This window comes from Loxodonta africana, chromosome 3, assembly GCF_030014295.1.
Source record: "Loxodonta africana isolate mLoxAfr1 chromosome 3, mLoxAfr1.hap2, whole genome shotgun sequence".
Taxonomy (NCBI): Eukaryota; Metazoa; Chordata; class Mammalia; order Proboscidea; family Elephantidae; genus Loxodonta; species Loxodonta africana.
Genome location: NC_087344.1, coordinates 153,280,534 through 153,303,222, shown reverse-complemented (window position 1 = coordinate 153,303,222; position 22,689 = coordinate 153,280,534). Strand labels below are relative to the sequence as shown.

At 44.6% G+C, this 22,689-nt stretch overlaps 1 protein-coding gene across 2 annotated transcripts; it reads left to right on the top strand.

Moving 5' to 3' along the window:
- Positions 1 to 20,680: 20,680 nt before the first annotated feature.
- On the top strand, positions 20,681 to 22,225 carry GJA8 (gap junction protein alpha 8). Of its 2 annotated transcripts, XM_023541032.2 has the most exons (2): positions 20,681 to 21,035; positions 21,102 to 22,225. In XM_023541032.2, exons 1-2 carry the CDS (start codon positions 20,706 to 20,708, stop codon positions 22,017 to 22,019), a joined length of 1,248 nt encoding a protein of 415 aa, XP_023396800.2. In that variant the 5' UTR covers positions 20,681 to 20,705; the 3' UTR covers positions 22,020 to 22,225. The 2 variants fall into 2 exon arrangements, with proteins under 2 accessions (XP_023396800.2, XP_003422002.2); XM_003421954.3 differs by having other exon boundaries at positions 20,681 to 22,225.
- Positions 22,226 to 22,689: the final 464 nt, after the last annotated feature.

The window sequence follows — 22,689 nt, the reverse complement described above, 5'->3', positions numbered from 1 at the left end:
TAAGAACCGTTGTGATTACTTTGGACTCACCCAGATAACCCAGGATAATCTCCCAATCTCAAGGTCAGATGATTAGCAGCCTAAATTCCAACTGCAACCATAATTCCTCTTTGCCATGTAGCAAAGCATATTCACAGGTTCCTGGGATTAGGACATGGACATCGTTGTAGGACCATTATTCTCTCTACCACGTACACTGAGACAGAAGAGAGCAAGTATCTATAATACAATCACCCCAGACAGACAGTGGAAATCACCGGACCAAGAAAGAGTAACGACTTAGCCCTAGAGATACACAAAACAATTCCAAAAAGAAAAGAAAAAGGCAAAAGAAAAGAGCTCCCTCCCCATAAAAGAGTAGGAAATATGCCTGAAAAGAGAAAAAAATCATGACATTCTTGTTCTGTTTCTCCACCCACTCATGATATCTGAATATAAGTACAAATCAAACATCCAGAACCATAAAGAGGCAAAACGAAGACCCCTACAAGGAGCAAAAGGGCACTAATAATCCTCTCGTTTGGTTTTCTGATTTGCAAATCACAAAAGGCCCTTGAAAATGGTGATGTTGCTGAAATCTGCTGCCATATGCACCAAGATGATGAAAAAAAAAATGATATAATTCCTTTTATCATTTAAGAAAAAAAAAAAAGTTGCTGTCAACTCAATTCTGACTCATAGCAACCCCACAGGACAGAGTAGAACTTCCCCATAGGGTTTCCAAGGAGTGGCTGGCAGATTCGGCACTATCCACTGCATCACCAGGGCTCTGCCAGTACAGGGCTCTGCCAGTAAACAGGACAGAGTAGAACTTCCCCATAGGGTTTCCAAGGAGTGGCTGGCAGATTCGGCACTATCCACTGCATCACCAGGGCTCTGCCAGTACAGGGCTCTGCCAGTAGGGAGGAAAAAAGCAAGAAAAACTAGGAAGAAAATAGGTAGTACTCATATTGCTCTGACAATTCATAGTTTTTCACAGACCCAGGCTTAAATGCTGATCTGAGACAGAATTGGCTCTTACAAAATGTTTTTCCTAACTGGTTTCACGATTTTAAAGAAATGTAGAAGTCTTCTTAAGCAAGGCATAACATCAAGAAACTGTAAATTTAAAAATGATAGATTTGATTAGGTAAAAATATAAATCATCTGTACAGCAAAGCACACTAAAAGCAAAGTTACAAGACGTGATATTTTGGGGGAAAAAATTACAACATATAACAGAGGACTAATAGCTATAAGTAATAAAAAGAGTTTATAAATCAGCAAGGAAAAAGCAGATAATATCCCCCCTCCCCTCAATGGACAATGAATATGAATAGGCAATTCAGAGAGCTCTGGTTGTTGTGTGTCATTGAATTGATTCTGACTCATAGTGGCCCTACAGGACGGAGTAGAACTGCCCCACATGGTTTGCTGCAATCTTTGTAGAAGCAGATCACCAGGTCTTTTCTCCCATGGAGCCAGGGGTAGGTTTGAACTGCTAGCCTTTTGGTTGGCAGCCAAGCACTTAACCACTGTACCAACAGGGCTCCTTATTGTGCCACAAAAAAAAAAAAAAAAAAAACTCGCTACTGTTGAGTCAACTCCAACACATGAGCGTATGTATAATGAGTGGCTCCACCTCTCTGATAATCAGAAAAATGCAAATGAAAATAACAAGATATTTTCTTCCCATGTCATTGTCAAAAAAATGTAAAGACACCAACCACTCTGACAGGGATCACAACAGACAGTCCCTGACAGAGCAGGACAAAAATGTAGAACAAAATTCAAATTCACAAAAAAAGGCCAGACTTATTGGTCTGACAGAGACTGGAGGAACCCCGAAACTATGGTCCCCGGACACTCTGCTAACTCAGAACTGAAACCACTCCCGAAGCCCACTTTTCAGGCAAATATTAGACAGGCCTATAAAATAAACAATAACACATGTGAGGAACGTGCTTCTTAAAACCAAAACCAAACCCATTGCCGTGGAGTCGATTCCAACTCATAGCAATCCTATAGGACACAGTAGAACTGCCTCATAGGGTTTCCAAGGAGTGGCTGCTACATATGAATTGCCAACCTTTTGGTTAGCAGCCGTAGCTCTTAACCACTAAGCCACCAACACATGAGACTAAATCAGGAACTCCTGCCCAAAAACAAGACGAGAAGGCAAGAAGAGACAGGAACTGGTTGAATGAATGCAGGGAACCTGGGGTGGAAAGGGGTGAGTGTCGTTGCGTTGTGGGGATAGCAACCAATGTCACAAAACAACATGTGTATAAATTTTTTGAATGAGAAACTAACTTGAGCTGTAAACTTTCACCTAAAGCACAATAAAATTTTAAAAAGTGTAAATATAGTGTGATGGTTAATGTTATATGTCAGCTTGGCTAGACTGTGCTTCTCAGTGGTTTGGCAGACACTATGTAACCATCTTCCATTTGGTGATCTGATGTGAGCAGTCAATCAGTTGAAAGAGGAGTTTCCTTGGGGTTGCGGCCTGCCTCCAGTATATAAATGGATGTTTTGGCAAAGCTCTTCCTCTTTCCCAGCCCTGCACTTTTCTCCCCACTTGACCTCCAGTTCTTGGGACATAAGTCTGCAGAAGCCTCTGGACCTGCTGCCTGACCTGCAGATTTTGGATTCATCAGCCCCTGCAACCACGTGAGCCAACAGAGGTCTTCACCCTGTCTCCTGATCCACAGATCTGGGAACTGCCAGCCCCCACAATTCCATCATCCATTTCTTTGATGTAAATTTCTCTCTGTATGTGTATATACACACACACACACACTTCACTGGCTTTGCTCCTCTAGAGAAGCCAGACAAAGACAGATGGAAATAGCCAGTGATGGCAAGAATATACAGTGAAGTGCCCTCTGGCAAGCTATGTTGAGGACATAGAATGGTGCAGCCTGTTTGGAGAAAAGTTGGGACCAGCTACCAATTTTTAATTTTTACTTATCTTCTGAGCAATCACTTCTACATCTAAGAATATATCCTCCAGAAATATCCCTATATGTGCTCAAAAAATACGTACATAGGATTTTTTAATAAAACTTTTTGCAACAGCAAAAAAATTGGAAGCAACCTAAATGTCCTTGACTAGAGAACTGACTCAACAAACTGTAGGTTGTCCTTAGTATGGAATACTCTTAGCCATTAATAAGGAGGTCGTTCCACACGTACTTCAAAGCTAACCAAGATGTATTAAGTGAAAAATGCAAGCCACACACAGATATGCAATGCATTACATATATACACAGGAACAGGGTCCGGAAGGATACCCACCAAACTGTTAAGCATGGTTACATGATGTATGGGGCGGAAAGAAGGGCTTTAAGGAGAGATTGTCACTTTTTACCCTGCATGTTCCTACACTGTTTGACTTTGTTTCCAATGTGCAAGTATTCTTGCCACACATTTATAATTTAAAATATATATCTATATAGACACATGCAAAATGAATTGATCTATTTAGAAAATATTTGCCACTATCTTGGTTCTTTGGGGGAAAAAAAAAAGGTTTTCTTTTAACCCACTCCAAATGTTGCCTAATTAGCACAAATTATGGAGATCTCAGATGTTCTGAAGGGTCAGCCCAGAGGAACTGCATCTGGTAATTAAAGGAGACAGCATGGGCAGTCCAGAGCAAACATTGGCTTTGGAGTCAGCAGATCTGGTTCCAGCCCCGGCCCTGCCCCTGCCCCTTTCTTTCTGTGACTGTGAGAAAATTATTTAACTTCACTGAGTCTTGATAAAATGGAGAGAAAGATGCCTACCCCTTAGGCGTGATGCACAGCCATGCGTGTACAAAAATTTTTCCTACGCTTCTGATTTATGATATTATATACTAAAAAAAAAAAAACAGTTGCCATCAAGTTGATTCTGATTCATGGTGACCCCATGTGCGTCAGAGTAGAACTGTGCTCCACAGGGTTTTCAATGGCTGATTTTTTGGAAGTAGATCACCAGGCCTTTCTTTCAAGGTGCATATGGGTAGACTCAAGCCCCCAACCTTTCCATCAGCAGCCAATTGCATTAACTGTTTGTACCAACTGGACTAACATGGTAGCTGAGAGGCTGCAGGAAACTCTTCACAAGCGTTTTGGGCTTGGCGTCTTTTTCTAGGTAGACCCAAAGAAATGTTTCTAGGACCGTCTATTGGTGGCAGAGTGTCAGGAAGTGCAGGAAGGGATGGGGGCGGGCTGTGTAACATGAATGTTCTGGGCACCAGGGTCAGGATGGAAACTTCCTGTGGCTAGGGCAATCTCAAGCAACGGTTCTAAAATTTTAGTGTGCATCAAAATCACCTAGAAGGCTTGTTAAAACAGCTTCCTGGGTTCCATCCGCAGTTTCTGATTCGGTAGGTCTGGGGTGGGGTTTGAGAGTTTGCAGGTGGTGCTGATGCTGCTGGTCTTGGGGACCACAATTTGAGACCCACTGCCTGAGAGCATCACTTACTGCTCCCACCCTGGCAAGGCAGACTGCAGCAGCCTCTCTCCCTGCCCCTCCTCTGGGATGCTCTCTCTGCACTTCCCAGGTACGCACAATACTAGGACATTCCCTGGTTTCTCTCCCACCCAGTAGTCAGTTTCTGCACCCTGTTGTCCTCTCGACAAGGTGACAGGGCAGCTGAGGAGAATCCACGGCTTCTACCCTGGGTCCTGCCTGCTCTGTGTGTTTAGCACAAGGACGGGAAGTGTGTCCCCCTTCTGCCTAAGCAGATTGGGAAAGATAACTTTGTTAGCAGGAGAAGCCCAGGCCGAAGGGTCGTGCTCTATAGAATTGGCACAATCTGCTCTCATGCATGAGCTGCTCAGTTCAATAGAGAGCCCCGCCTCACCCTGACAACCCGTCTGTGCTGGAAATCCTCCTGTGGGTCAAAGCACCCCCATCCCCCTCCAGCCCACCTCTTGCCCAGCAGGGCATGGGAGCCCTTGAACCTAAGCCAAATGGCTGTGATGAAGAAGAATCTCTGGCTCACAAATTGGCCAGGGAGGAGAGACAGGGAGGAACAGGTGGCACAAACAAGAAAAGGCAAGTATTGATCCGTATGCCGATGAAGCAAATAACCCTTCATCTCTCTCCAATGGTATCCAAATATTCTCCCTAATAATGGTAATACATTTAAAAAAAGTTGTCATCAAGTCAATTCCAACTCATGGTGACTCCATGTGTGTCACAGTAGAACTGCACTAGGGTTTTCAATGGCCGTGACCTTTCAAAAATAGATCAACAGGCCTTTCCTCCAAGCTGTGACTGGGTGGATTTGAACTGCCAACGTTTTGTTTAGTAGTTGAGCATTTAACCATTTGCACCACCCACGGACAGGCCAATGCTGTTGTTATTAGGTGCCATCGAGTCCATTCCGACTCATAGTGACCCTATGTACGACAGAACAAAACACTGCCCAGTCCTGCGCCATCCTTACAATTGTTGTTATGCTTGAGCCCATTGTTGCAGCCACTGTGTCAATCCATCTCTTTGAGGGTCTTTCTCTTTTCCACTAGCCCTGTACTTTACCAAGCATGATGTCCTTCTCCAGGGACTGATCCTTCCTGACAACATGTCCAACGAATGTAAGATGCAGTCTCGCCATCCTTGCTTCTAAGAAGTGTTCTGGTTGTACTTCTTCCAAGACAGCTTTGTTCACTCTTTTGGCAGTCCGTGGTATATTCAATATTCTTCACCAACACCACAATTCAAAGGCATCAGTTCTTTGGTCTTCCTTATTCATTGTCCAGCTTTCACATGCTATGATGCAATTGAAAACACCATGGCTTGCGTCAGGCACACCTTAATCTTCAAGGTGACATCTTCGCTTTTCAACACTTTAAAGAGGTCCTTTGCAGCAGATTTGCCTAATGCAATGCGTCTTTTGATTTCTTGACTGCTGCTTCCATGGCTGTTGATTGTGAATCCAAGTAAAATGAAATCCTTGATAACTTCAATCTTTTCTCCATTTATCATGATGTTGCTTACTGGTCCAGTTGTGAGGATTTTGTTTTCTTTATGTTAAGATATAGTCCATACTGAAGGCTGTGGTCTTTGATCTTCAAGGCCAATAATAGTAATAAACAAAAAACTTGTTGCCGTCGAGTCAATTCCGACTCATAGCAAACCCTATAGGACAGAGTAGAACCCCATAGGGTTTCCAAGGAACACCTGGTGGATTTGAACTGTCAACCTTTTGGCTAGCAGCCGCAGCTTTTAACCACTATACTGCCACGGTTCCATAATAGTAATAGCAGCTACTATTTATCAAGCACTTACTATGTGCCAAAGATTGAACTCAGTTTCACACACATTGTTTTATTTCATCATTACAACTCTTTGAGGTAGACACTGTTTCCCATTTTTCACAAAGAAAACTGAGGCTGAGACAAGAAAAGTCGCTTACCCAAGGTCAGGCTGTTGCCTAATGGTGAAGCTGGGGTAATTTTGCCCCAAAGGCTAGCACTGACCACTGCCCTTGTTTCCTACAAGATGGAGACTCCCAGCCCTAAGGCCCAGACTGGGTGAGATATGGTGGACCAGATTTCCTACAGTCCCTCCTCTCTTTGAGCAGAGGGACTCTCTAGGGGTCTCTTTGCACATTGCATGTGCTGGGTATCACGTCCAGGACAGAGACTGGGCTTTGTCCATTTGCATGTCCCCAGCACAGTACCAGGCACACAGTAGCCGCTTAGCAAAAGTCTGTGGTAGAAAAGAAGGACAAAGTTGCAGGCTGGATGCTGAAGTGCGTTTCTTCTTCTTGTCAGAGTTTCAAAGGCATGCAGATGAACAAACCATACAAGGATAAACAATCAAGAGAAAAAAATTACAATTTTCCAAGATGTCACATCCTTGCCCACTCTGCTGCCCATTCCTCCTTGCTGTCAAGAACCTTCACACTGTCTGGCATCTCCCTGGATTTCTCTTCCCCCCATGCCCTCACAGCTCCCTCCATCGCCTCTTTTAAAGTCATTGCTCAAATCTCACCTTCTCACTGACACCTACTTGAGCATCACCTCCCCTCCATCAGCTCTCCCAAACTCCCTTACCCTGACATACTTTTTTTTTTTTTCCAGTAGCACTTATTTATCACCTTCTAAGGAGCCCTTGGAAATCCTTGTAGTGTGATGGTTAAGTGTTCGGCTGCTAACCAAAAGGTCAGCAATTCACATTTACCAGGCACTCCTTGGAAACTCCATGGGGCAGTTCTACTCTGTCCTATGGGATTGCTATGAGTTAGAATCAACTCAATGCCAATGTTTTTTTTTAATATACTATAGAAAGGAGTCCTGGTGGCGAAGTGGTTAAGTGCTCGGCTGCTAACTGAAAGGTTGGCGGTTCAAATCCACCAGCCATTCTGTGGGAGAAAGATGTAATAATCTGCTTCCATAAAGATTTACAGGCTTGGAAATCCTATGCGGCAGTTCCACCTTGTCCTATAGCATCACTACAACTTGGAATCAACTCAATGGCAATGGATTTTTTGGGTTTTGTTTTTGTTTTTTGCGGGGGGTGGGACATACTATATGGAGTTCCTGGGTGGTACAAATGGTTAACACACTCGACTGCTAACCAAAATATTGAAGGTTCAGGTCCACCCAGAGGCACCCCGGAAGAAAGGCCTAGCAACCTACTTCCGAAAAACAAGCCATTGAAAATCCTATAGAACACAATTCTGTTCTGACACACTTGGGATCACTGTAAGTCAGATTCAACCCGATGGCAACTGGTTTTTTATCATGCTGCATAATTCACTGATTCATTGTGTTTAATGCTTTTCTCTGCCTCTCCCACTAGATGTATATTCTGCTAAGGCAGGGATCTTCATCTGACTCACTGATGCGTCCCCAAAACCTCAGAGTAGGGGCTCGACAAAATATGTTGAATGAATCTCCAAACCCTGCCGTTAAGCCAGAGCTGGGCCTGAGATATACTCAAGGAGGTGACCCTATTCACCCACAGCCCCCATCCTGTGTTCCTCAGAGACTCACTCCCCCCACATATCCCAGCAGCTGAAAGAGAGACTCTTAGTCTCCCAGTCCCAGTCACCTCAGGGACTCCCCAAGGACAGTCTCTCAGGCCCGGTAAATTTAATGCAGTTCATCTTATGCTAGGGCTCACCTGGTTCTCTCTAAAGAGCCTTGCTGCTTAAATAAGCTTATGCCCATACCTGGAGGAGCAAGAGCCAGGTCAACAGAGTAAGCAAGCAAAGAAAATGCTAAATTAGAAAATTAGATTTGTCCAAACCTGAGAGACTATAGTGCTTTGGAGTTATGTGGACATTTCCTGTTTTTCCAGCCCTGAACATCTCCCACAAGATGATTAGAGAAGAGGTCACTACAGCATGCTCGCCAAGTTGGACTGGGAGGCCTTGAACAGGGAACAGTTCACTTTAAAGAGAAGCTTTGTAGGTTCTGGACTATCCCAGGAAAAGTGCAAGCTTCAGGAATCATTTACTGAAAGCTCTCAGAAGTAATGATTGGGTTTCTCCCTCTGTCTCCTCCAGCTTCCTGGGGGAGCAGGCTTGACAGAGATTCCCTGTGGGGCATTATCCCAGTCCAGCTCTCAAATTTGGGAGTTGAAAAGAAATCAGAAGTCTGAAATAGATAAGGCTGTGGGCTAGTGAACATTTAATAAAAACGAAATCTGAGACTCACACAACGTTAATATCATCCTCCTTCAAAGTGCCACCATAAAAATGCAATATGCTCACTGGCAACAGAAAGGACAGGAAATGGGGAGGGGGCAAGTGCTTAGATTTTTTTTTTTTTTTCAGGTTTACCCTCAAAGTTACCTTCATTTTAGTGCAGCTGCCCCTCGGTATCCACGGTGGATTGGTTCCAGGACCCCCCCATACCAAAATCCAAGGATGCTCAAGTCCCTCGTATAAAATTTAACCTATGCACATCCTCCCATAAACTTTAAATCATCTCTAGATTACCTAACATGATGTAAATGCTATGTAAATAGTTGTTACACAGTACTGCATTGTTTAGGGAATAATGACAAGACTGGGGTGAACAATGCTCAAACACCGAGTGCTGGAGAGCACATATTTGGATCTATGAAATGGCGGCAGGCTACAGCAGGAGATGTCTGCACATCACTTCATTCTCGTGGATTCAGCGTAGTGCTTGGCATGAGGCAAATTTGGGTTTTGCTTTTTGGAACTTTCCTTTTTTTCCCCCCCAATATTTTTGATCAGCGGATGCAGAACCCGTGGATATGAAAGACCAAATGTACTCATACATTGCAGGCTTCCTAATACAATCCCAGTTTCAACTACTTTGGCCTCATTATTTCCACAAGTAAATTTGCGCTTGTATGTTGTTTTTGTTGTTAGCTGCCATCCAGTCAGCCCCCAATTTTCTGGCAGCCCCACGCACAACAGAACCAAACGCTGCTCCAGTCCTATGCCATCCTTATGATCAGTTGCGGATCAGACTGTATTGATCCATGGGGTTTTCACTGGCTGATTTTCAGAAGCAGATCACCAGGCCTTTCTTTCAAGTCTATTTTAGTCTGGAAGTTCCACTGAAATCTGTTCAGCATCACAGCAGCATACAAGCCTCCGCTAACAGATGGGTGGTGGCTCTCCATGAGGTGCATTGGCTGGGGAATTGAACGCAGGTCTCCCGCATGGCAGGTGAGATTCTACCACGGAACAACCAATGTAATATAAAACATCCCCAATTTTTGGTTTGGAAAATGTGACCAAAACAGCCATTTACTATACCAGTGTAATGGTAGGTCCCGGCCAATGGACAGGGAGTTGGCCTTAGAGAGGCCCAGAAGGCATGTGTTCATGCCCTCCAAGCGCGCTTCCCAAGCATCATTCTTCCTTAAGCCACGCTGGTATGTCACCCGAGCCTCTCGGTGCGCAGAAACACCACACCTCCATTTCACAGGTGGTAGCACCGAAATCTAAAAATGTTAGCTGACGTTGCACGATCCCCTTAACTGGGCTGCAGCTTCTGAAAAGTATTTCAAATTATTAGTGAAACATAGCTGGAAAATGTTATTACCTTGACAAGTAACATCAGAAATCTTTGGGATTTTAAGGCCCCTTTTTTCAGAGAGGGTGATTACTTGACTGAAGGTGATGAGACACAAGAACAAATCACCAATGCATGCTGAAATACCATCTTTGAGAAAACGGCCGACAGCTGGATTTCAGTGGTGGCTTTGGCACAGTCCAACTGGGAGCCAAGGGATGCACACGGGTGACCTCTCACTGTCCCCACATCCCTAAGGTTCTCTAAGCTGATGATAAGGCCCTGGGAAAATGCCCCTGGGCTCATGGCCTCTGGAGAAAAGCCAAAAGGTCTCCTGTCGTAGAAGGCTGGTCTGCTAAAGCAAACTTTTGGAGTTTGCAGAAGCCCCATCTAAGCTTTCAGAGATCAGCTTTCCCTCACCCACCTCCCCTCAGCACCCAACACAGCTCTCCATTCTCTCTCTCCTATTGTTTTCCAAACATCCCTCCCTTCAAAAAGCTGTCTGGCTGGGAGCTTAAAATATTGCTGGACAGTCAAACCTACCCATCAGGGCCAATCCAGTCATATCTGCTCAGTCGTGCAGCACAGTAGGGGCGGGGTAGAGAGCTGGGGGGTGGGCTTTTAGGCCGCAAAGGAAAGAGTCCAAAGTTGCCATTTTGCTGCTGAGCACCAAGAGGGAAGGAGAGCACATATTTCTCCAGGGGACCCTACTCATATTGGCAAGTTTTCCTTGGGTGATATTTGTTTATAGTCTTCCTCCCTTATGCTTTCCTAGCTTAATCTAAGGGCGAGGTACTGGCTTTTTGAAAAGAAAAAGGTTGCCACTAAGTTTGGGTCTTGGGTTGGGACGGCTGGACTATAAGTCCAACTCTGACAAACCTCTTAGAGTTGACCTAAGAGTCGGCAGAGGTTTAGAAAGGAGAGGAATGCAGTGAGAATGGGGATGGAGAGAAGATATGTCCAAACCCTAATTTCAACACAATTCCTAAGGTTTTTTCATTTCTCAGAACGAATTTACACGCCCTCCAGGAATCGAGAGAGGCCTAATCCGAGTATTTGATGTTTATGAAAGAGTTTTGCACCTTTTCTCACTCAAAGTATGTCATAGGCATAATACTAATAACCATTGAGTGTGGGGGTATAGGGGAGGCTTCGTGCAAAGCAAAGCGTTGTCAGTTTTGGAGTATTTAATGGAGCACAGGAATGGGTCTGGCTAAGGACCATCAAATTCTGCCTGGGAGTGGGGTTTCTGTTGTCTATGAGAGCTGCTGATTAAAGTGGCTGCTCTAGAAACATGAATGGAGGCGCATTTACACTCCATTACCAACAGAGTGGTAAGTGGCCATCTAATCCTTTGGGGAGCTTGCTAACATGGATATATATGTACTGTTCTGTCTCTTCAAAAACAGGAGAAGGCTGTGCTGTATGCTGAAACCTCCCCCCGGCCTGAAGCCAAAAGACCTGGGCTCACACCCTGGCTCTGCCCTCACTAGTTGTGTGATCTTGGGAGACTCGTTTAACTTCCCAGCCTGTTTCCCTATCTGGTAATGGGTGTAGATAGTGTTTAATTCAGTGGTTCTCAAACATCAGTCTGTGGGCCAGTCAGTTCTAGTCCAAGATGAAGTTTTCAGCAGTCTGTAACAAAGATGTGAAAACGATGTAGTACACAATGCAGTAAATTTTTAACTAGGTTAAACGTGTTCAATTCAAAAGATTGCCTTTTATTCCAAAGTAATGTTCTGTCTAGTTTTATGGTATTAAAATCCTGCTTTTATGAAATGATGGTAAAAACAGACTGTAATCATATAATTTTCTTTTTTTATGTCCTTGTTTAGCAAAATAAGGAGTTGGTAAACCTGTGTTGGTCAAGCCTATTTATTTGTTATTGTTGTAATAGTCTATGAAATCTAAGTCTGAGAACCACTGACCTAGTTCACAGGTTGTTATGAAGACTCCAATAAGACATGTGAAAGTGTATTATTTATAATTACATAAGGAATATCCAAGCATGCTGTGTGCCATTGAGTTGATTCTGACATACAGCGACCCTACAGGACAGAGCAGAACTGCCCCATAGGGTTTCCTAGGCTGTAACCTTTACAGGAGCAGACAGCCAGGTCTTTTCTCCTGCTGGTGGGTTCAAATTGCTGACCTTTCAGTTAGGAGCTGAATGCCTCACCGTTGTGCCGCCAGGGCTCCTTACCTAAGCATAAGGTGTTGTTTTAATTATTACCTAACCATCAAGCCTCTGATGGGATATTACTGGGAGTATATGGATGCCTTGAAGGCGGAGGCTTGAACTCCATTGGCTTAATTTCCATCTGCAATAGATCTGTTCACTAAATTTTCATAAGCAAAATAAAATAGAGAACTGCCTTTTAGAAGAAAAGAAGCATCCTTCCTTTGGTTTAGATTTTTCCTTGCTCCAATGAAATACTTTGCTTGAGACTCTGATCTGACTTCTTTAAAGATAGTATTCACTGTTTGAAGTCAGAAACCAAAGGTATGTTCCCTTAGCACCTCTAAAACTTCTCCACTTAACAGCATAGTTGGCCCCTTTCAATAGCATGAACTTAGAAAGATTTTGTCCAAAGTTACAGTTTCTCTCCTTCCATTATTACAATAAACTGTCCAACTGTAGGGTCCCTATGAGTCCGAACTGCCTCTATGCAACAGGTTGCAACCAGACATTACAAAAATAATAATAACACTCAAACAATCCCAGCATTGCAGGGTGAGATGTGGAAGGGCACAGCCCTATTTGACTTTGGTCTGGAAATTACTGATGAGATGATCAGGGAGGTCTTCCAGAGGCTTGTACTTAGGTGTGAAAAATCATTTAGCCTTCCAGCTTTCTTTGATCTGAGAAAAAAATAGTGTCTCAAAACAGCTGGTTTAGGATTAAATTACTATTCTTTTCGGTATTTGCCATTTCTGTACACATTCTAAACCTCTCCACTGCCAGCTGCAGCAAAGGAAACTCTAATACTGGCATAACATGTACTCAGGGGTTGAAAATTTCAGGTTTCAAAACAACCACTATTGGCCCAATCTGCTGGTGTCCAGGAGCCCCCACTCTGTGAAGGGCTTTGCTCTGTGTCGTGTAGTTCACCAAGGATACAGACAAAGTGGTCCCTGCCCACCAAGAGCTTTTGATCCTAAAAGGGGGAAACAAGACTAATAGACATACAATCCTGAGAGCCTGTGCTCGGCACATACATTCATGTGGGTACACAAGTGAAGTAAGCACAGAAACCCAAAAGACTAATACAGTAAAATACAATTAAGGTTGTCAAAACCGAGTTCATGTATCGATAGGGATAAGATGTTTGCAACACCAGATTTTGAGTGCAATAAAGCCAGATTGGATCATACAGGAAAAATACATAAATTGTTACTTTAACATGGATTTTAGATTTAACTGTTGGATAAGAAGCTTGGTCTTCTTCCTGGCTCTGCCACCAATGGGCTTTATGCTTGGGCTGCTTTCCTGATTATCGTGTTTCTCCCTATTTTCCAGAAGGTGATGGGAATGGTGGCTACTTTTTACAGGGCAAGTGCAAGATTTAGCTGTAGTTTGAGTAGTGTTAAAAAATCAAGTATAACTGGACATATGAGGCTGGACTCTGGCTACTGGTTCTGAGTATAGGACCCCCTGCCCTGAATTCTCCATTCTGTAAGGAACTCTTCCCGATGCAGAACTCATGACTGGGAATGCCACAGCTGTGATCACCTTCCCAGGAGGAAGGAAACTGTTATTGGATACACAACCTAAGGAGTCCTTGTGGCACATGAATTAAGCGCTCAGCTGCTAGCTGAAAGGTTGGCTATCCGGACCTACCAGCCACTCCACAGGAGAAAGATGTGACAGTCTGCTTCCATAAAGATTTTCCCTGCTCCAGGCTCATGGCCTTTCTAGGTTGAGTGTGGCCTGTACCTGCAATCAGTATCCTGCCACCAGGCACTGTCTGGCCAGACTCCGAATCACAGACTGGAAGTAGGATTTAAGATATCATCCTGTTTGTTGTTGGTGTTAGCTGCCACTGAGTCACGGCAACTCCATGCACAAAGGTATCAGACTGTTGTGATCCATAGGGTTTTCACTGGCTGATTTTCAAAAGTAGATTTCTAGCTTTAAAAGGAGCCCCGGTGGGGTAATGGTTAAGTACTCGGCTGCTAACCAAAAGGTCAGCAATTTGAATCCACCAGCTGCTCTTTGGAAATCCTATAGGGTAGTTCTACTCTCTCCTATAGGGTCACTATGAGTCGGAATCAATTCGATGGCAACAGGTTTGGAGTTTTTTAGTTTTAAAGATGAAAATGTTGTTGTATGCAGTCAAGTCTACTTGGACTCTTAGCAACACTACAGGACAGAGTAGAACTGCCCCATAGGGTTTCCCAGGCTGTAATCCTTAAGGAGCAGATTGACAGGTCTTTCTTCCATGGAGCTGCTGGGGTTCGAACCGCCAACCTTTTGGTTAGCAGCTGAGCACTTAACTATTGCACCACCAGGGCTCGTTAAAGATTAAAATAACACCTAATTTATGATACCTTTTTCCTCAAATATTTATTGAGTACCTGCTACATGCCAGGCACTGTACAAAATGTTAGAAATTAGAAATGAAAGATATAGTCCTAGCCCTCACAGAACTCACAGCCTATGATGGGACACAGATGGGAAAACTCAGCCTTGTGATACAGAGCGATAAGTGCTAAGATGAATTCTACTCAAGGTGCTGTGGAAGACAGAGGAAGGGCACCCAGCTTAGTCACAGAGCTGGCCAGATGGGCAAGGCTGAGAAAGAAAGGAGTGTGAGGCACAGGAAGCAATGTGTGCAAGCTTCCAATACCCTCTGGCTGAGCATAAGGCCCTAGGGACATACATCATTTCCCCTTCCCCAAACCTTCTCTTCCTGCCAGCCTCCCACCCCAGGAAATAGTGCTACCAGTCATCCAGTTGCTCAGGCCAAAAAACTTCGACTCTCTTTTTCACACACACCACATCAAATCCAACAGCAAATCTCGTCAGCCCTACCTTCCAGACAGATCCAGAATTCCACCTCATGTCTTCACCTCCATCACCACCCTACCTAAGCCACCATCATCTATCATCTGGACTCTCACAGGAGCTCCCTAGCTGGTATCCTTGAGATCACAGTAGCCCTTGACAGCCTGTTCTCCAAGCAGCAGCTAGATGATCCTTCTAAAACATAAGCCAGATCATGTCACTCCTCTGCTCAAAACTCTCTAAAAGTTTCCCTTTTAGTGTAAAATTCTCTGTCCTTTCCAGAGTCTTTAAGATCCGCTATGATATGCACCTCTGCTACTTCAAATCACCTTATGTTCTATCGGTCTCCCCTCTATCCCTCCCCCCAGCCACTCTGGCCTCGTTGTAGCTTGCTCACACCACACATTACCACCTCAGGTCTTTCGCACTTGCCATTCTTTCTGCTGAGAGCGCATCCAATAGATACCAGCAGGCTTGTTGCCTTGCTTCCTTCGGGTCCCCGTTTAAATAGCACTGATAAGAGAGGCCTTCTCTGCCCACCTGTATAAAATAGGACTGTCTTCCTGCCGACCATCTAGTTCTCTCCTCCTGCTTATTTGTTTGTTTTTTAATTCTTTTAATCACTTAGCATATTACCCGTTCATTTATTTGCTTAATGTTTGTCTTTTTCACTCTAATGTAAGCTTCATGAGGGCAGGAGGTTTGTTTCAGTCATCATTATATCACAAGTTCCCAGGACAGTGTTTGAAATCCAACACGTGCTCTATAAATAACTGTTGACTAGATGGAGAAAAATTAAGCTGGAGAAGTAAATAGCCAAGAGCAGAAGAGAAAGAGCCCTGTTCAGATTTTATCCCATGAACAATAGGGAGTGGCTGAAAGGTTTTAAACAGGGGAGTGATGTAATCAGATCCATGTAAGGATCCAAGAATGATATTTAAAATGCTAAAAAAGAAAAAAAATTAAAGTACTGGCACCAACCAATCAGAATAGAAAGGCCATGAGCCTGGAGCAGGGTCTGGGAGCTGTGCCAGCTGTTAACCCTTTAGTTGCTGATGGGGGGCCCAGGAGCCCCACATGAAGGGTCACCAGGGAGCTGCAGGGCAGCAGCCACGTGTCAACTAGTCTGAAGGTGTTTTGATATTTGAATAGCCACTAAACTATCCCATCAAGCAACAGATTACTCTGTCAGCAACATAAAGGAAAACTGGTACAGCTGAGACTAGAGGCCATTGGAAAGGTGCAGCAACAGAGCAGGCAATGACCAGGGCCCATCTCTCACAGTGGTAGGGGGCTGGAGAGGAGAGGGCATTAACAAACAGGACTCGGGGTCAGAGAGACATTGGATGCAAGGGAAGGGTGGCGACCAAGGGCAGAATAGGGAGAAACGAGCAATATTAAAATAAGATGAAAACAACAGTAAAACCAACCAAAAGGCAGTCTGCTACTCCTCCACTTCCCACAACAAAAATTAAAGACTTTTGTTGATCTGGGTTCTAACAATCGCTGCAGTTACTGGTTAATAATGTATACATAAGCTTCAAGCTGGCACTTTATTATTGCTCGCCCCTGATAAACTTTGTATTCTACACTGAAGTTAATTCAGAGGACTCCCAGTAATCCAGTGGGGCCCCCCTCACTTTCACTAACTCAGCTACACGCATCCTTTTGGAGAGTAAGTTTGTAATTGTTCCAGCTCACTTCCGGCACAGTTTGTCTCTCCAGCTTCTGCAGAACTACATACTTCTGCTTTTAAACAGCAAATTCAAAATAAACAATGGTGATGCTGTGACTGTAGAGACGAACAAAATGAACTTGAGGTAATCCAACTCCGTCATTTTATTTGACCATTCGGAGTTTTTATTTATGCTTAAAATTTAAACAGTGAAACAGAATACGGACTACACTTGGGTAAGTACAAATTTTAATGAGTACATGAAGCACATTTGCTTAATTTCATGATTATTAGTGAGAATCATTTTATAGTACGATAAAATTTTATAGAGATGATAAAACTGATCCATTCCAGGGCGTCGAATTAAGCTAGGTGCTCTGAGGTAAAGGAGAGAAAAAGGTATAGAGAAAATGCTAGATTTCTGAGCAGGGAGCAGTACTACCAATCAAGAAATGGAAACAGGAAGAGAAGCAGATTCGTGGGGAAATATGAGTTTTCGGGGAATATACTGCTTATCACTGAGAAAATATCTATGAGGCCTGCAAGTGAACATGGACAGGATGAGCTTATTAAATAAGTATAAATTTCAGGGCACATAATTCCTACATAGAAGAGACCCAGAGGACCAAGATCATAGCGCCGAGAACAGCAATGGCTACAGGGTGGGTGGAAGAAAAGTCATTTCCTGGCAGCCTCAACAATGAAAACTGAGAAAGAGCAGCCAAAGAGATAGTCAGGAAACCAGGAGAGAGATGCTGAAAGACAAGGGAGGGAGAATACCAAGGAGGGAGTCATCAACAGTGCCACATGCTACCCAAGGTCAACAAAAATATGAACTAAAAAAGGCTCATTTGGAACTAAAGGCCTTTGGTGACAGTGATGAGATTAGTTTAAGGGGCAGTAGGGTTTAATTTCAGTAGACTGAGGAATTAATGCTTGGGGAAAGGTACCAAAAAACCCATTGCCATTAATAGGAACCCTATAGGACAGAGTATAACTGCCCCATAGAGTTTCCAAGGAGCACCTGGTGGATTCAAACTGCCGACCTTTTGGTTAGCAGCCATAGCTCTTAACCACTACACCGCTAGGGTTTCTGGGGAAAGGTAGAGCCAGTGAATATTCAGTATCCTTTCAAGAAGCTTCAAATGTGAAGGGAAGAATGGGATTGGTTAGCTAGAAGATGCCCTGGAGTCATTGGGAGAGTTTTTGTTTTTGTCTTTGTCTTTTGAAGACATGAGAGACTAGAGCATGTTTACATAGAGAGAAGCTGAAGCCAAGAGATCATTAATGGATCAAGATCCTGGAGGAGGGAGGAAGGGACAAGATCCCAGTGGAGGAACTGGCCTGGGCAGAAGAGTCTTCTCCACCAAGTTAAAGATGAAAAATAATGTGGGCATGTTAGAGGGGAGGAGAAAAATGAGAGACAAAAAATTTTTTCAAGTTCATATCTAACACAAATCCAACATCCTTCAGTGAAAGGCATTGTCTCTTCTGTCCTCAAGAGAGAGTAGAACCCAGCTCTGTGCATTAGAGAACAGCAGGAGAGAAGCCAAAACACTGGGGGATCTGGATACCACATCCTAGGGGGCACAGCTGAAGGAAGAGGGGTGCTTAAGGTGGAGATGAAAAGCCTAAGCAGAGGGCAAAGAGAGCTCTTTTCAAATAGAATATTGTGAGGAAGAGGGAGTAGAATTATACTGTTGCTCACCAGGCGGATCTAGGACTAGCAGGTGGGAGATACTAGAAATCAGATTTCCACTGAATAGAAAAACCTGATAATAATTAGAGAAACCATCTATGGAATGAGCTAATTTGGGCAAACCCTCCCCTAACATTTGCAGGTCTCAGCGCAAGAGTACAAATGAAGGCTCATCCCATATGTCTATATATTTTAAAGTTCTAAATCAAGATAACAATCTTAAATAAAATATAATCTATCTTGACATTGTCATATTGTGCCATTGAGTTGATTCTGGCTCATGGCGGCCCCATGTGTGTCAGAGTAGAACTGTGCTCCCTAAGGCTTTCTTGGCTGTGATCTTTATGGAAGCAGATCACCAGGATTTTTCTTCCATGGTGCCACTGGGTGGGTTGAACCACCAACCTTTAGGTTACCAGCCAAGCACAAACCCTTTGTACCACCTATTCTATTACTACCATGGAAAATACACCTCCATGATGACTCAAAAGGCCAGGTTCTAATTTATCAGACCCCTAGAGTTCCGTGTGGAGTTTGACAGCACAGCGAGAGTTAGCCAGCAGCCTCCCAGCTGCATCTCACTCAGCTACTTTTCCACCCCTGGCTCAGTCCCACACCACAAGGGTCTCATGCAGACATCCTGGCCTGTGCATCCAAGCTCCATCCACCCCTTCACTCACACACAAATAGCATCCTGTGGCCACCTTTCAGGCCTTAGTGTGTGCCCACCAGTGGATGCATCCAGGGAAGAGGCCCACGGAGCCCTTGGAAGTAGATTTGGGCAAGGAAGGTCAAGATTCTGGGTACCCAAGGGGGCGGAGGTGAGCTACACAGGATCTGTAGGGTCAGGTACGGCCGGAGCAAGATCATCAAGCATGGAATCTTGCCCGAGTCTAAGAATAGCGCTGAGTAAACCCCCCAACTCTAGAGATGCTCATTCTGGAGGAATATCTGTCCCAGGTGGAGGTGAATGTTTTTACTATAGTCCTTCATAGGTAACCAGCTTGCACTGGATGAATGACCCAGTTTGCACACATCACCCCTGTCAATTCAGTCCCATTTCCATTAGCCATCACTGTGCTAGGGGCATTATATACTATCATGCTTAATGGTATTTTTTTTTCTACAGATCAATTTTTAGCTCTGTTGAAGCGGCCACACGTTATAGACCCTGAAATCTTTTCATTTTGTGGAACACTGAAAGTGTCCTAGTGGACCTTCCTCACTCTGTAACATGTATCCTCCCCAAAACACTTGCTCAATTCTTTGAAGGTTGAAAGAACATGTTTCCTCCCCAAAACACTTGCTCAATTCTTTGAAAGTTGAAACAGTGATCATAAAAATATACTGCTGTCCTTCTGTAAGGCTATCAAGAAGGATTTCCAGATTTCAACCCGGAAAACGGAAACATAAATTAAGAGTACAGGAGTTGGAGAATTGTGAATCTCTGATCACAAGCAGTGTATCTCAATGGTGTAGTGGAAAGAGACCAGCCTTTGCGATCAGACAGATAGCACTGCTGTAATTTAGTTGTCTGATCTCAGAGAATTTATTTGGCTTCTCTGAGTTTCAGTTTTCTCATGAGTTAGGATCAAGTTAGTTAACACTTATTAAGCTCTTAGTGTATGTAGGCACTGTGCCAGGCATTGAGTATATAGCAGTGAATAAGACAGGTGTGACTTGACGGCAACAGGTTTGGGTTTTTTGTTTTTTGAGTTCCTACCTTCAGGGAGATTACAGTTTAGCAAGATGAAATGAAATAATATAATGCCAAAGGTTGTCACAAAGCAGGTATTCAATAAATGTTAGTTCTCTTCTACTTCCCATTAAACACATGTTCATTATATATCTAGACACAATCAAAAGTAAGATGGCTACAGCCAATTTCATATATACAAGAATTTTGTTGGAGGCTCAAACACCTATGGTATAAGGTATTTTTTCAGCATTATGTCTCAGTTTGTGGTCTGAATTTAAATCCATACAATCATGGGTTTCTATTTATGGTCAACGATGGATCCTTATTTCTATGGAGTTCAAGGAATTATACAGAAATTGCCTCATTTATCCTTTCGGACCACTTTTGAATTAAACTAGAACAGATATTACTATCAAATCCATTTTACAAATGAGGAAGGTAACAGAAGCAGATTCTTTTACACCTCTTTTGTCCCCCAGTTCTAGTCTGCACAGAGGAAACATTCCATAGGTGCTGTCTGCACCTTGACTGTTCTGCTAACTCAGCAAGGAGATGTGGCCCCAGAGTTAGGGAAAAGAGACTGAATCAACACTGCACTGTGGCCGCTCAACTTTTGTCTTCTCCCTCCTCTAGGTGGGTGAGAAATGGGTGACTGGAGTTTCCTGGGGAACATCTTGGAGGAGGTGAATGAGCACTCCACAGTCATCGGCAGAGTGTGGCTCACCGTGCTGTTCATCTTCAGGATCCTCATCCTCGGCACAGCCGCAGAGTATGTGTGGGGGGACGAGCAGTCCGACTTCGTGTGCAACACCCAGCAGCCCGGCTGCGAGAACGTCTGCTACGACGAGGCCTTCCCCATCTCGCACATCCGCCTCTGGGTGCTGCAGATCATCTTCGTCTCCACGCCCTCCCTGGTGTACGTGGGCCACGCCGTGCACTACCTCCGCATGGAGGAGAAGCGGAAGGAGCGAGAGGCAGAGGAGCTGTGCCAGCAGCCCGGGGGCAATGGCCCCGAGAAGGGGCCAGTCGCCCCAGACCAGGGGAGCATCAAGAAGAGCAGCAGTAGCCGAAGCACCAAGAAGTTTCGACTGGAGGGGACCCTGCTGAGGACCTACATCTGCCACATCATCTTCAAGACCCTCTTTGAGGTGGGCTTCATCGTGGGCCACTACTTCCTGTATGGTTTCCGGATCCTGCCCCTCTATCGCTGTAGCCGGTGGCCCTGCCCCAACGTCGTGGACTGCTTCGTGTCACGGCCTACTGAGAAAACCGTCTTCATTCTGTTCATGTTGTCTGTGGCCTCCGTGTCCCTCTTTCTCAATATTATGGAGATAAGCTACCTGGGCCTGAAGAGGATCCAGGCGGCCTTCAAGAAGCCTGTAGAGCAGCCACTAGGGGAGATTTCTGAGAATCCCCTCCACTCTATTGCTGTCTCATCCATCCAGAAAGCTAAAGGCTACCAGCTCCTGGAAGAAGAGAAAATCGTATCCCACTATTTCCCTTTGACTGAGGTTGGAATGGTAGAGACCAGCCCCCTGTCTGCCAAGCCTTTCAGTCAGTTTGAGGAGAAGATCGGCACAGGACCCCTGGGAGACTTGTCCCAGGTTTACCAAGAGACACTGCCCTCCTACGCTCAGGTGGGAGCACCGGAAGTGGAGGGGGAGGAGCAGCCTGTGGAGGAGGGAGCAGAACCAGAGGTGGAAGAGAAGAGGCAGGAAGCAGAGAGGGTGACCACAGATGGCCAGGAGGCAGTACTGGAGGGAGAGAAAGGAGAGACCCCCAAAGTGGGGAAGGAGAGCGAGAAAGAAGAGCTGCAGGCAGAACAGATATCAAAGCAAGGGCTACCGGCTGAGAAGGCGCCTTCCCTGTGTGCAGAGGTGACCACGGATGAAACCAGACCCCTGAGCAGGCTGAGCAAAGCCAGCAGCCGGGCTAGGTCGGATGATCTAACCGTATAAAGTGGTGCCAAAGAAAGAAAGAAAACGCCCAAGCTAATATAGGGCAAGGTGAAGTGAAAAGATGCCAGCATGATTTGAATCTTCTGTCCCTTGCCCTAATTCCCACCCCTGGTTGAAAAGGTGCTGGGGTAGAGCAGTGCATGCAGTACAAGTAGGAAACTGCCTTTCCCCTAGAGAAGGGCTACCAAGATAAACCCATGGTCCCATCAAAGTTTCCAGTCTAATATGACTGTCCTGCTCCTCTGCCCCAACGGCTATGAGTAATTCTCTTCTTTCATCCTCATTTTTCCATAAAAATCTTTCTGATCTAAATAATGGGAGCCTCAGAGCTCTTCACCAGTCTTGCCTTAAGGTCACTAATTCAGCCAGACACTATCATTTCCCTAGCAGATACCCATGTGACCACATGTCAGGGGTCACAAACTCAAATGCCTACAGGATCCAGGCAGGTGTCTTAAATTGGTGAAGTAGCCCTGGTGGTGCAACGGTTAAGCATTCGCTTGCTAACCTAAAGGTTGGCAGTTTGAACCCACCTAGCAGCTCCGTGAGAGCAAGATCTGGTGATCTGCTTCTGTAAAGGTTACAGCCAAGAAAACACTCTGAGGCAGTTCTCCTCTGTCACATGCCGTTGGTCAGTTGCTGTGAGTTGAAAATCAACTCCACCGCACCT